Consider the following 15,376-nt stretch of genomic DNA (forward strand, 5'->3'; position numbering starts at 1 on the left):
TCAACCTATATTTTTATTTTGTATGTTTATGACAGTTGTTTAAAGTTTTCCTCTGGGATTTTTAAATATCTCAGCTTTACCAACTGCTGTTTCATAACATTACCCAAGTGAATAACCTCACACTTTCCCACATTATACTCAATCCGCCGCCTTGATGCCCACTCATTTAACCTGCCTGTATCTCTTTGCAGCCTCCTCACAAGTTGCATTCCCACCAAGCTTTGTATCATCAGCAAACTTAGATACATTACTCTCGGTCTCTTCATCCAAGTCATCAAAAGAGATTGTAAATAGCTGAGTCTCCAGCACTGATCCCTGCGGTGCTCCACTAATCACAACCTGCCAATTTGAAAATGACGCATTAATCCCTACTGCCTGCTTCCTGTCTGTTAACCAACCATGCTAAATTTCCCCAGGTGGCCTTCCAACCTACCACCCCAAACCTGTCTGCAATTTTACCTTGGTTCAGGGTTAGGCCTTAGGCAGCCTACCTGCCCTTGCCCCAGTTGAGACTCTTAAATGGCCAATTATTTGTCACTTAAGGTCCTCTTCTCGCCCAACTTCAATTATGAGGCTGGCAGGAGTGGTGTAGGAGCGACGGTGGGAAGCCCAACTTAGCACTTTGCTCGGGCCTTGGGCATGAAGGGGGTTGCTGCAGTCACAGATCTTTTCACATAAAGCACCACCCCCTCCCCAAGTCGTACCCGCTTAAGGTGCACCCTCCCCCCGTCTCTCTTCCAAGACCTTAACCCCTTCAACGCACCACCACCCACCCCGCCCCCACTAGGCCTCAGATGCTCCTTGTTCAAGTCCCATCCCTGGACTTTATGTCCAAGGAAGTTGAGTTCATAACACAGCCATACAGGTTGGGTAACAACCTGCAAATCCTTCCAACGCATGACAATGGCAGGTGGTGACAGCGGGAGAGATTCAAGGTCAACCATGTGATGGAAAGAACATTGGAACCCCGATCATCATTATCCATTGCTCCAGACTACAATGTGACTATTAAAGTACATGTTGCCACAGCAACTTGGACTTCTTGAGCAAACTGTAACAAACCAGCACCACTGATCCAGGATCCCCAAACCAATTTTGTTAATCTCTTATAATCTATGATATACTCTCCCATGGAATGGTCATCTGTATTCTGAAATTTATCAAAGTCTGACCATGCCTTATAGACATTTAACAGATTATCTTTTGTAAACTTCATCCAACAACTGTATAAAAGGTCCAAACATTCATGACTATCCCAGGAAGGGTATCAAACTCAAAATACTTTACTTCTGCTAGGAAGCAACTCTGTTAAGGTCATACCTTGTTTCCTCTTTCCTCATGTCCACATATGTTACCCACTTCATTCTTCACTGGTCATACAATTCAGGCTTCAAGAGCATCGGAGGGTAATCATATCCCGACAATTTACACTTGCTTTCTGTAATTTTTTTCCCCAATGACTACAAGATTATATTGTTGCCTTTTTTTTTTAATTCTCAGCTTCCAACCTTCACTTTTAGCAACCATCCTTTGTATCCCAAAAAGCCAGATGAAGGATAGAACTGGAGCTAATCATTATGCACATTTCCCAGGTAGCAGGCATCATCGCAGGAGGACTAGTGATCTGCTTGACAGCAGACTGTTAGATATCAATGAAAAGTGGGAAATATGCCATCATGGCCCTCTCCCTGAGTTTATCAAATCTGGCAGTTGTAGATTTCTGTTGAGCTCAAACTCTTCATAGCCTTCTCTTTGCCCTTTGAGCTCCCCTTATCATTCTAACAATTGTAGGTAAAATACTGTAATGAGATGAGAAATGCAAATATAGTACATTTTGTGATAATCCTTGCAGGGTGTTCATGGCCCAATGATTTGGTCATAAAGCAACTTTAAATATGGTTCCAGTAGGATGTTGATCCCTTGGCTATACAATTGTGGAATGCTCAAATTGTAAGCCCATGCAGCTGCTTGCTGTTCCTCATTGCCACCTCCACTTGCTCCTCCCATATGAACTATTGTTACAATCCCAGATCAGACCCTCAAAATTTATTACATTTGCTGATGGGACTTTCAAATTTCATTACGATCCAGTTAGGGACCAGTAACCTCTTTTTGTTAAAGTAGACAAAATTTGAAATCCTAGTTACCCACTAAGAGAATAAAGTCAGAAGATTCCATGGTTTCAAACAAACAGAAATTTTACTATACACAAGTCAGCAAAGCAAACAATCAATACTATCTATCTGATACCCTAACATCCAGAATTAATGTGAAGTAAACATGTATTAACAGACAAACTGATTGCTCACACCACAAAGTGCACATTAAATGGTAAACACAGCCAAGACAGGTCTCACAAATCTCACGTCAGTCATCAATGTGAGTCTTCCTCATGAGGAATTTTAGTTCCACTCCTTCAAACAGCTAGTCTGATGTCCAGCCGGCAGCAGCTCTACCTAAGTTCCATGGGTACAATTTTAACCCAACAGGCACGCTATTTCAGATTTCTTGCAAATCTACTCCCAGGTCTGGACTTTTTGGTCTTCTTTTCAATATGAACTGAAGTCTGACTGATAACACCACCGCCCCACCCCAAGCCGTATTGGGCAGGCCCACATCCCGCCAATGAATAAATAAAATAACAATCATGGCAGCCCCACAACCACTTCACACTCCAAGTACCCAACTCGGATAGAAGCCCTGCCACGGAGAGCTGGTGGCCTATCTGATTGACTGACAGTTCTGTAGTTCCAACAGTGCCAGCAGGTGCCAGGACTGGGACTACAAGGAGTCCTCAGATTCTAAGTCCAGGACCAGGTAAGGTCCGGGGGGATGGAGGTGGGGAGGCTCGTGGTGAGAAGTGGAGGGGAGGCAAGGTGAAAATTATGAAAAAAAATCATTAAAAAGTGTGAAGTGATTTTGTTAGGAAGAGAGCAGAAAGAAAATATAAAATAAAGGTTACAATTCTAAAGGGAGCACAGGAGCAGAGGGACTTGGATGTATATATGCATAAGTCACTGAAGGTAGCAAGACAGGTTGAGAGCACAATTAATAAAGCATACAGCATCCTAGACTTTATTAAGAGGGGCATAGAGTACAAAAGCAAGGAGGTTATGTTAAACTTATATAAAACACTGATTCAGCTTCAACTGGAGTATTGTGTTCAGTTTTGGGCGCCAAACTTTGGGAAAGATGTGAAGGCTTTCGAGAGAGTGTGGAAAAGATTCATGAAAATGGATCCAGGGATGACGAACTTCAGTTACATAGAAAGGTTGGAGAGGTTAAGACTGTTTTCCTTGGAAGAGAGATGGTTGAGAGGAAATTTGATAGAGGTCCACAAAATCATGACAGGTCCGAACTGAATAGATTGGGAAAAACTGTTCCTATTGGTAGAAGAATTGAGAACCAGAGGGCATAGATTTAAGGTAGTTGGCAAACGAAGCAATGGAGACATGAGGAAAAACTTTTTCACACAGTGAATGGTTGGGATTTGGAATGCATTGAACAAGAGTGTAGTGGAAGCAATTTTAATTGAGGCATTTACGAGGGTGTTGGCTTATTCCCTGAAAAGGAATAATGTGCAGAGCTAAGGGAAAAGACTGGGGAGTGGCACTAGGTAAATTGCTTCTTCAGAGAGCCAGCGCAGACCTGACAGGCTGAATGGCCTCCTTCTGTGTTGTAGCTATTCTGTAAACTGCAAAGCCTTGGACTCTGAACAGCTGTTAGAAGTAAACAAAACACCTTGTATCTCAAGCACTCATAATTTTTTTTAATATTTAAGGAATGAATGTATGCATTGCAACATTTATACATTCCCTTCTGGTGCAAAAACAGAACAGGGAAAGCAGCCCAACCATGGCTAACAAAATAAATTAATGATAGTATTAGATCCAAAGAGGAGTCATATAAAGTTGCTAGAAAAAGTAGCAAGCCTGAGGATTGGAAGCAGTTTAGAATTCAGCAAAGGTGGACCAAGAGACTGATTAAGAGGGGAAAAATAGAGTATGAGAGTAAACTTGCAAGGAACATAAAAGAGGACTGTAAAAGCTTATGTAAGTATGTAAAAAGAAAAATATTAGTGAAGACAAATGTAGGTCCCTTACAATCCGAAACAGGAGAATTTATAATAGAGAACAAGGAAATGGCAGAGCAATTAAACAACTACTTTAGTTCTGTCTTCAGGAAGGAAGACACAAATAACTTGTCAGAAATGCTAGGGAACTAAGGGTCTAGTGAGAAGGAGGAATTGAAGGAAATTAGTATCACTAAATAAATAGTGCTGGAGAAATTAATGGGACTGAAAGCCGATAAGGCCCCAGGGCCTGATAATCTACATCCCAGCGCACTAAAGGAGGTAGCCATGGAAATAGTTGATGCGTTGGTTGTGATCTTCAAAAATTCTGTAGATTCTGGAACAGTCCCAGCAGATTGGAAGGTGGCAAATGTAACCCCACTATTTAAAAAATGAGGGAGGGAGAAAAAAGGGAATTACAGACCAGTTAGCCTAATGTCAGTAGTAAGGAAAATGCTACAGTCTATTATAAAACATGTGATAAAAGGATACTTAGAAAAGATCAGCAAGATTAGACAAAGTCATCATGGATTTATGAAAGGTGAATCATATTTGACAAACATACTGAAGTTTTTTTTGAGGGCGTAACTAGCAGAATTAATCAGGGAGAACCAGTGGATGTGATGTATTTGGATTTTCAGAAACCTCTTGACAAAGTCCACATAAGAGGTTAGTGTGTAAAATTAAAGTACATGGGATTGGGAGTAATATACTGGCATGGATTGAGAATTGGTACAGACAGGAAACAGAGAGTAGGAATAAACGGGTCTTTTTCAGAGTGGCAGGCAGAGTGATGACTAGTGGGATACTGCAGGGATCAGGGACTGGATCCCAGCTATTCACAATATATATCAATGATTTGGATGAGAGAACCAAATGTAATATTTCCAAGTTTGTTGACAACATGAAACTTGGTGGGAATATGAGTGTTGAGGAGGATATTAAGAGGCTTCAAGGAAATTTAGACAGGTTGAGCGAGTGGGCAAATACATGGCAGAGGTAGTATAATGAGGATAAGTAATCTACTTCGGTAGGAAAAACAGAATGGCAGAGTATTATTTAAATTGTGATAGATTGAGAAATGTTGATGTACAAAGGATGCGGTGATGATGTTTCCTCTGGCTGGGGGGGGCGGGGGGGGGGGCGGTGCTGGTGGGGGAGTCTAGAACAAGGGGTCACAGTCTCAGGATACGGGGTAGGCCATTTAAGATTAAGATGAGGAGAAACTTCTTCACTCAGTGGGTGGTGAACCTGTGGAATTCTCCACCACAGAAGCCTGTGGAGGCCAAGTCACTGAATATATTTAAGAAGGAAATATATAGATTTCTAGACTCTAAAGGCATCAGCAGGTATAGGGAGAGAGCAGGAGTATGGCGTTGAGATGAAGGATCAGCCATGATCATATTGAATGGTGGAGCAGGCTTGAAGGGCTGAATGACCTACTCCTGCTTCTATTTTCTATGTTTCTATGTAACATCTGGAATATCTTCATCCTGCTGTTTGCTCACTCATCTTTGTGTAGCAAAGTGGACTGATTAGCTCAGCAAACGCTTCCTGGATATAGAGAGGCACCAGGCTTAAGGAGCTCCAGTAGTGGATTCTTAACGTGAATAGACCAACAATGCGCTCTCAACCAAGGCTATTCATTCACTACAATACCTATACCCTGATGAGTACTTGATTGCTTCTATTTTCTTAAAAATCTATCTCAAGTCCCTGTTCAAACTGCACTCCCCTTTGAATTTTTCGTCCAGGTCAGTATATATTAAAGCTATATAAAAGTCTAATCAATAAACTTCTCCTCCTTCAGGTACCATGCCCTAAGAGGGCATTGACAACCATAGACTTCCATTGGATTAGTCCATGATTATACTTGACAAAGTATTGCACTGGTTTACTGTTGCCTTCTGCAGTATGGCTGACCAGGAAACTCTTCCACTCTTACTGCCTGACATCAGGCATATTGGAAGGATTTACAGGCTGATAATCAAACTTTTTGGCCATGTATTCAGCACACTTTCTGTGGCTATCAAGTCCTGAAGTGGGACTTGAACCCAGAGCTTCTAGCCCAGAGGTAGGGTGCTACCACTGCGCCACGTGACCTCCTCTTAATCAGTAAACTAGTGATTCCAAATATTGAAGGGGTTATTCCTACACTTAAGTATGCAGCAGCTCTACCTTTATAGTCATGCTTCAGATTCCACAATCACATTAACATATTCACCATTATTCGGAAGCCTTTTTCTCTCACTTTACTCAGGTAAAGCTTCCTATTAGTTTCCTTTCTGCCCATGCCATTTTCTGGTTTTGCCGCTACTAAGACAAAATCAACTTCATCCTGAAATATAAGAACACCATAGTTTAGAAAATGGATTGTTTATCATAACATAATGAACACTTCTCTTTCTATAGTGAGCTCCATTTTCCACCAAATATATATTGCACTTAGCTTGGGTGTGTAGCTGGTGTGGAGTAAGGGGAGGTCTAATTTGCATCTCACTACTTCTGACTGAAAAGTTCCTAATGAGACAATGTAGAAGGAGCTCAACCTCTGGCTAAGTGTGACAATGAACGGTTAATGAGGGAATGCACACCAAACTTTACTCTGCTTCAAACCTGTTTGTACCTGACTTGAAAGTGCTTGATAGGACAATGCACCAAGCCAAAAGCACATGATTGAACAATGTAGAGAGAGCTCTAACCTACTGTAAACCCAATTTTAAAGTGTTTGATATGTCTATCTTAAAGTCCATACTGTTCTTGACTTGATAGTACTTGATGGAGCTCTGTAGGCGAAGTTTTAGTCTGCATCTTATCCATGTCGTAATTAACCTGTGACTTTTAACGGGACAGCTTAGCGTGAGTTGTATTGTATATATGACTACTTCACTTAGGAGAGCTTTGTGGGTGATATGATGGAGTGTTGCTTGCCATTTAACCAATGAGATGCTGAATGGGAGTGTTCAATGCACCAGAGTAAAAGGAAAAAAAGGGGGGTACCTATTTTTCAATAGTACACACCAAGTGAATGAACACCATTGAGGCATTTACTCTCCTACTATACACAACAATGTGAGCAAGGATCATTTGGTACTCTTCTATCTTTCAGTACTATCATTATCTTTTCGTGATTTGTTAAATATCATCTTTTGGAAGAAAAAGAAAGGAGTTACCAGAATATCATTATCCTCAGGCAGCAGGCATTCCCCTTCATTGTGGAGTACAATGGAAGCCATTTCGTTCTGTGAATCAAGATATTAGAATGTCATTCACTGGTTGTGGGACGTGCTCACACCTATAACCAAAGTACTATCATGGATCTTTGCCTGAGACACTAATTTCCAGAAACTGCAGCCAGGATTTTCCAGCCCTGGCATGGTGGGTCCTGCCACATTTGGTGCAGCGAGCCAGCCGCATGTCCATTGGCTTCAGCGGGACCAGAAGATCCTACCAGCGGGAGGGGTCAGAAAATACCACCCATGGCTTTTTTATAAATTATGGAATTATTCAGGCGTGTCATCACTTAATTAACTGTACTTTGTATTAAAAGTTTTGGATGAAAAATACAAAGTCCCCATAGAATCATAATGGCACAGGAAGAGGACATTCAGCCCATCAAGTCCATTCTGGCCCTCTGAAGAGCAATCCATTCAGTTCCACTTCCCTGCTCTTTCCTTTAGCCCTGCAAATTGAATTCCAAGTGTCCATCTAATTTCCTTTTGAAATCATTGACCATTTCCACTTCCACTACCCTATGCACAGCAAGTTCCAGGTTATTAGTACTCACTGCATAAAAAGATTCTTTCTCACATCCCTCTGTAACTTTTGCCCAAATCAAAACTGACACTGATCCTCCTATTTCATGAGCCTCAATTTTGTTAACCAGTATTTTCTGTGGTACTTTGCAAAATCTTTCTTAAAATCCATGCAGACAACATCCACCACATTCCCCTCATCAATCTTTTCTGTTACTTCAAGGGTAGTCAAACGCAATCTGCTTTTTACAGCTCCATTCTGTCTCTCTTTAACTCAAATCCCTTCAGTACCTGTTAATTCTTTCTTTGTTTAATGTTTCTAAACTCTTACCCATCACTGATGTTAAACTGACCAGCCTGTGGTTACTAGGTATGTCCTTACACCCTTTCTTAAACAAGGATGCCACATTTGCCACCTTCCATTCCTTGACAACCCTTCCCTCCTTATTTAGGGAAATTTGAAAGTAGAAGGTCATGCCATAATCTATCTCCACCCCCTCTTCCCTTCCAACCAGCGACACAAGTCATCTTGGTCCAGGTGACTTATCCACTCTAAGCATGGCTAGCCTTTCCAGTCCATCCTGCGTATCAATTTGCACCACTTCTATCTCCGCTTCTCCCAATATTTTGTCAGCCTCCTCTTCCTTAGTAAACACAGATACAATGTACTTATTAAATATTCCATCCTTGCCCTGTGCCTCTAAGCATATATCACCCTCTTTGTCCCAAATAAACCTCATCCCACCTCTTACTACCCACGTATTATTTATTAGATTGGATTACCTTTTATATTAACTACTATTCTATTCTCATATTCCCTCTTTGCCAGTCTTGCTTTCCTCTTCCCTCTTAATTTCTTGTTTTTGGCCTAGTTCTCTCTTGAAGAATCACCTGGCATGCATCATATGCCTTCTTTTTTTCCCTTTCACTATCTCCTTCATCATCCAAGGAGCCCTGACTTTGTTTCCTCTACCTTTCCCCCTTGTTGTAATCTACCTCGCTTGTAACCTAATCTTCTCCTCAAAGATCACCCATTGTTCCATTACAGTTTTCCCTGTCGGTTCGTTCCACTTCATCCTGACTAGATGAACCCTCATCCCGTTAGCCCTCTTCCAATTTTGAAATTCTGCTTTAGATTGTTCCTTGTTCTTTTCCAATACTAATCTAAACCTTATGATATGATGACCATTCTTACTCAAATGTTCCCCAACAGACACTTGGTTTACTTGGCCCACCTCATTCCCCGGCACTAGATTTAGTAATGCCTCCCTCCTAGTTGGGCCAAGAATACATTGGTCAAGAAATTTCTCCTGAGCACATTTCAGAAATTCACCCTATTCCTTATTCTTTATTCTAAAATTATTCCAATTAAGATGTGGGTAAATGCAATTCCCCACTATCACCACTGTATAATTCTTACATATTTGTATGATCTCCCTGCAGATTTGCTCCTCTATCTCTTTCTCACTGTTTGGAGGCCTATAGAATATCCCCAATAGTGTAATCATACCATTCATTGTTTCTCAACTCCAATCAAATGGATTCTGTACTTGTCCCTCTCAATGACGTCCTCTCTTTTCAACACTACACTATCTTCCCTAATCAGTACTGCCATCCCACCTCCCTTTTTCCCTTCCCTATCTTTTCAGGACACTTTATACATTTGAATATTAAGCATCCAGTCTTACCATTGCTGTTATTGCCATTATATCATATTCCCAAACAGCCATTTGTGCTTGTAGCTCATCAACCTTCTTCACCACACTTTGTGCATTTACCTGCATGAATTCTAAACCTGTCTTTTATTCCTTGTAGTCTTTCTTAGTCTGCTACCATCTAATAGGATATTTCTTCCTTCTCTTGTTCTATCCAGCATACCAACTCCTTTATGTAGCGTCTTCCTCTTTTCTACTCCTATATGCTGCTGCCTATCCCCCTGCCAATTTAGTTTAAACCCTCCCTAATCACACTAGTAAATCTCCCCACAAGGACATTGGTCTCAGTCCTGATGAGATACAACCTGTTCCTTTGAATAAGTGCCTCCTGTCTCTCAACTGGTCCCAATGCCCCTAGAAAATGAAGTCTGCCCTCCTGCACCATGCTTGAAGCCACACATTGCTCCTTCCTATTTCTACTTTCATGCCTGGCACTGGGAGTAATCCAGAGATTACTGCTTTCCAAGGTCCCACTTTTCACTTCCTCACCACCTCCTAAAAGTCTGACCATAGGATCTCAAAACCTGCCACCCTTCTATTTCATTGGTGACAACATGTGCCACAATTTCTGGCTCACTCCCTTCTCCCTGCAAAATATTCTAGGATCAGGATTCATTAAAGAGAAATAAATAACTTTCACTTAAATAGCACTTGATTGTTTCACACAAATACCACAAAGTACTTTCCATGCATTCAAATACATGATTACAGGCCTATTTGTGTGCAGTTATATTTCCTTGTTCATTTCTCTGTAAGATTGTAATCATGAGTGTTTGAGAGTTTGGCTCTTATAATACTAAACATGATTGAGGGCTGGTAATATGATTGCAATCATCTTTTAATGTAGTAGGTGTAGCAATTAAGCAAGTATCCTGTTCAGTGTGAGGATAAGGTTGATAATCTACCGGTCAGAGAGGATGGTATTCTGTTGTGCGTTGCATTCGATCTTTGACATTAGAAACTCTATTATTACCTATCTGTTAGAGTGCAGATGTTGCTGTATTGTTGTTGAGAATGAATATCTAAGTAACTGATTACTCAAACTCCCCCCTAGACCATTAGCTTCAGTTTATCATAGGAGCTTGCCAAATATGCAGAGATAAATTAAATACAATTTTAAAATCACTGACTCATGCTGAATCAAATAACTTTAAGATAGGAAAAAGGGACTACCTTTATTGAAGCAAATGGGATTGTCATGCTGCACTGTATGTTGCATTTTCAGCCTGACAAGGTTTTGGGATGGCAGGTTGTAATGATTGGAGTGCCACAAGGATCATTGCTTGGGCCTCAAGCTATTTATAATCCATATCGATGATGTAGATGAGGGTACTGTGTTTAATATATTCAAGTTTGCTGAGGACAGAGAGCTAGGTGGGAAAGTAAGCTGTGAGGAGCATGTAAAGAGGTTACCCAGTAATATAGAATTACCTGGAAAAACTCAGCAGGTCTGGCAGCATCGGCGGAGAAGAAAAGAGTTGACGTTTCAAGTCCTCATGACCCTTCGACAGAACTAGGTGAATCCCAGGAAGGGGTGAAATATAAGCTGGTTTAAGGTGGTGGTTGGGGGGTGGGGGGGGTGGGGAGAAGTGGAGGGGGGTGGTGTGGTTATAGGCAAAAGCAGTGATAGAAGCAGATCATCAAAAGATGTCACAGATAGCAGAACAAAAGAACACATAGGTGTCGAAGTTGGTGATATTATCGAAACGAATGTGCTAATTAAGAATGGATGGTAGGGCACTCAAGGTATAGCTCTAGTGGGGGTGGGGGGAGCATAAAAGATTTAAAAATATTTAAAAATAATGGAAAAGTTGGGAAAAAGAAAAATCTATATAATTTATTGGAAAAAAAACAAAAGGAAAGGGGAAGAAACAGAAAGGGGGTGGGGATGGAGGAGGGAGCTCAAGACCTAAAGTTGTTGAATTCAATATTCAGTCCAGAAGGCTTTTGACCCCTCTCATGACATTGATGGGTTCTGTTTTCCCGTCTTTGCTTTCTAGGTATGTATCTGTGTCCGTGTACAGATCTGTAATCATGTTTATGAACGATTTGGGCAGCCCCACTCTTTGCAGTGCTTTTATGAGCATTTTATGCCCTATGGAGTCAAAAGCCTTCGCCAGGTCTACAAAGACAACGGCCAGCTCTCTCCTGTTGCGTTTCGCCCCTTTCATGATGTTACTGAGAATCGTTATATTCTCTTTGCAACCAGGAGTCACCACCAGAAACCCCTTCTGCCTCGGGTCATTCCGACTAGGCACTTTACAGCCTTCCGGACTGAATATTGACTTCAACAACTTTAGGTCTTGAGCTCCCTCCTCCATCCCCACCCCCTTTCTGTTTCTTCCCCTTTCCTTTTGATTTTTTTCCAATAAATTATGTAGATTTTTCTTTTTTCCACCTATTTCCATTAGTTTTAAATATTTTTAAATCTTTTATGCTCCCCCCACCCCCACTAGAGCTATACCTTGAGTGCCCTACCATCCATTCTTAATTAGCACATTCGTTTCGATAATATCACCAACTTCGACACCTATGTGTTCTTTTGTTCTGCTATCTGTGACATCTTTTGATGATCTGCTTCTATCACTGCTTTTGCCTATAACCACACCACCCCCCTCCACTTCTCTCCCCACCACCAACACCACCACCCACCGCCCCCCCCCCCCCCAACCACCACCTTAAACCAGCTTATATTTCACCCCTTCCTGGGATTCACCTAGTTCTGTCGAAGGGTCATGAGGACTCGAAACATCAACTCTTTTCTTCTCCGCTGATGCTGCCAGACCTGCTGAGTTTTTCCAGGTAATTCTGTTTTTGTTTTGTATTTCCAGCATCCGCAGTTTTTTGTTTTTTGTTTTTACACAGTAATATATATCTGTTAAGTAGATAGGCAAGAAGTTGGCAAATAGGGTATAATAGGGGAAAATGTGAAATTATCCACTTTTTTGGAAGTGGAAGGACTAATAAATGTTGTATTCCGAAAGATTTGCTGAAGCAATTAGGAAGTCAAAGTTAGTCTTTTCTGCAAGGGGATTGGAGTGTAAGAGTAAGGAAATCTTTCTGATGGAAGGCTATTGACCTGAAACATTAACCCAATTTCTCTCTCCGCAGATGCTGCCTGACCTGCTGAGTATTTTCAGCACCAGTTTTTATTTAAGGAAGAATATACCTGCCTTAGAAGGGCTGCAGTGAAAGTTTACGTGATTGCTTCCTGATATGAGAGGGCTGTCCTATGAGGGGAGATTGGGCTGTCCTATGAGGGGAGATTGAGCAGAATGGTCTATATGCTCTGGAGTTTAAAAGAATGAGAAGTGATCTCATTGAAGTGTACAAAATCCTTTGACAAGGTAGATGCTGAGAGGCTATTTCCCCATACTGGAAAGTCTAGAACTAGGAGGCATAGTCTAAGGATAAACGTTTAGGACTGAGTGAGAAAAGATTTCTTCACTGAAAGCATTGTGAATCTTTGGAATTCTCTACTCCAGAGGGTTGCGGATGCTCAGACAATGAATATATTCAAGATTGAGATCGATAGATTTTTTTTGTTCAATAAGGTAATCAAGATGATAGAGCAGGAAGTTGATAGAAGTTCAGCCATATTGCATTGAATGGTGGAGCAGGTTTGAGAAGCTGAATGAACTACACCTGCTCCTATTTCTTCTGTTCTTATGTTCTTAAATTCCCAATTCAAACAGATCTTCATCAGTGAAGTGTGACACTTAATTGATATTCAACCTTATGATTAAAATTAGGTGCCTGGGTTTGGCAGCCTTTCCCTACCTGCATGTAGAGCGTCATTGATTGGATATAGAAAGCAACTTCAGTAGAGTTTAAGAATGTGGTTAGCCATAAGTACAAGGCCTTTACAATTAAGGAAAAAATACAAGATCATCAAATATGGGAAGCTGCATCCTGCAGAAAGTTATGATGCAGACATTTAATATTCCTTAGACCACTTTCTCCATCTATCTGAAAAACATGCCATGAAACAGCACTGATATCAAGCAAAGTTTTGTAGTCAAAAGAAGAGAATGTATACCCCAGTTTAATATTCAAAATCAGCTTTGTTGAGTGGGTTCATGCAAACCAGAGCAGCTAACTACCTGATTTTACAAAAATGGTACATGAAGTGGGGAAAACTTGTTTTGCACTGGGTATCAAGCACTTCAAAAACCATCAAACAATCTGTTCCAAAGCACCTTTTAATGCTGATGAAATGTCCTTTCTTTGAAGCAGCATCTGGTCGGAATATTAGTTTTCATTCACAAAACTTGGTCAGGTGAGAAAATAATGTGTACCAAGTATTTCTTATCATACCTAAGTAACATCAGCATCCACTGGCTGGATGATGAGCCTCACATTTGGTGGTAATTTTTTTTTGTAACTCGGTCACATTTAAATGCAAATATTTCAGGTAAGCTTCACAGTTATCAACAATCAAAGCAACCACCCTTCCTTGCAATGCTGTACTTCAGTCAGGTGAGAAAAAACTAACAGCGAATTGTTAAACTGTGCTAGTATGACAGGGAGAAAAGAAGCAGTTGGCAAGTGAGAATTCAACCAAAAAAAATTACGTTTTTCTTGTTTGCTAGTCTGTCTGTAATCTACAAAAAGGCATGGATATCTCATGCTCTTTGAGGAGTGGCTGCGTCACTTTGAATGAAGTACAGCTTTGCAAGGAAGGGTGGTTGCTTTGATAGTTGATAACTATGCAGCTCACCTGAAGTATTTGCATTTAAATGTGACCGAGTTACAAAAAGAAATTATCACCAAATGTGAGGCTCGTCATCCAGCCAGTGGATGCTGATGTTATTTATGTACAATAAGAAATACTTGGTACAAATTATTTTCATTGGATGTTTTGCAGACAATCTACAAGGTGCATTCATATAGCAGCAGATGAAAGCCAAAACTGCTGCCACCTGATTTTGGCAGAGTAGATTAACCCCAGCAGCACTTGACAAGCTCTAGGATCCCACACAGGCACCAACAACCAACTATAAGACAAGCAAACCCCTTTCAGCAAATGAGTTCACTGTTGAAACTGCCATCAACATACATTTTGAATTCATCATCAGTGTTACATTGAGATTTCTAACCAATGCAAAATTAATTGATGCTCTGGCAGAGGATGCTGCAATTGGGAGTGAGAGTGAGGGACAGTCCATGGCTTGTAGACCCAGCAATCAGACAAAAATAATGAAACCAACCCTACCATGGCATGACATATAGTTATGTGCAATTGTATAAGGAATGGCAAACAGTTAAGTTGGATGTTAAACTGGAACTTTTCCTTTTGCTAAATAGAATTGAGAATTTTGTGCATAAATCCACTGTCTACAGGGAACAATCCACAATCACTCAGTATCTTGTGAGATGACAGGGAGCGTGTGGTAATGTTACTGAACTAGTAATCCAGAGACCTGCACTAATGGAGCTGATGGAATTTAAATATAACTAATTAATCTGGAATTTATAAAAAGTTAATCTCAATAATGATTACGATGAAACCACCAAATTGTTGTATAAACCTATCTGCTCCACTAATGTCTTTTAGGCATATGGAAAGCTTCAGGCAAAAACCTGGTAAAACCCCAAACTCATTTTTTAAAGTTATTCTTTCATGGGATGTGGGCATTGTTGGCTAAGCCAGCATTTATTGCCCATCCCTAATTGCTCGAGAAGGTGGCGATGAGCTGCCATGAACCACTGCAGTCCATGTGGTGTCAGTTCACCCACAGTGCTGTTAGGAAGAGAGTTCCAGGATTTTGACCCAGCAACAGTGAAGGAATGGTGATATAGTTCCAAGTCAGGATAGTGTGTGGCTTGGAGGG

General features: G+C 40.9%; 1 protein-coding gene across 3 annotated transcripts in view; it reads right to left on the reverse strand.

Moving 5' to 3' along the window:
* The window catches only part of LOC121282931 (anoctamin-9-like), a 165,997-nt gene that overhangs the window by 124,739 nt on the left and 25,882 nt on the right, over nucleotides 1-15,376 (reverse strand). For all 3 annotated transcript variants that reach the window (XM_041196751.1, XM_041196753.1, XM_041196754.1), the window contains 2 exons: nucleotides 7,246-7,314; nucleotides 6,297-6,410 (listed from right to left, as the gene is read on the reverse strand). In XM_041196751.1, the coding sequence (XP_041052685.1) occupies nucleotides 6,297-6,410; nucleotides 7,246-7,314 (183 nt within the window). The remainder of the gene's footprint in view (nucleotides 1-6,296; nucleotides 6,411-7,245; nucleotides 7,315-15,376) is intronic.

This window comes from Carcharodon carcharias, chromosome 10 (genome assembly GCF_017639515.1).
Source record: "Carcharodon carcharias isolate sCarCar2 chromosome 10, sCarCar2.pri, whole genome shotgun sequence".
Classification (NCBI taxonomy): Eukaryota; Metazoa; Chordata; class Chondrichthyes; order Lamniformes; family Lamnidae; genus Carcharodon; species Carcharodon carcharias.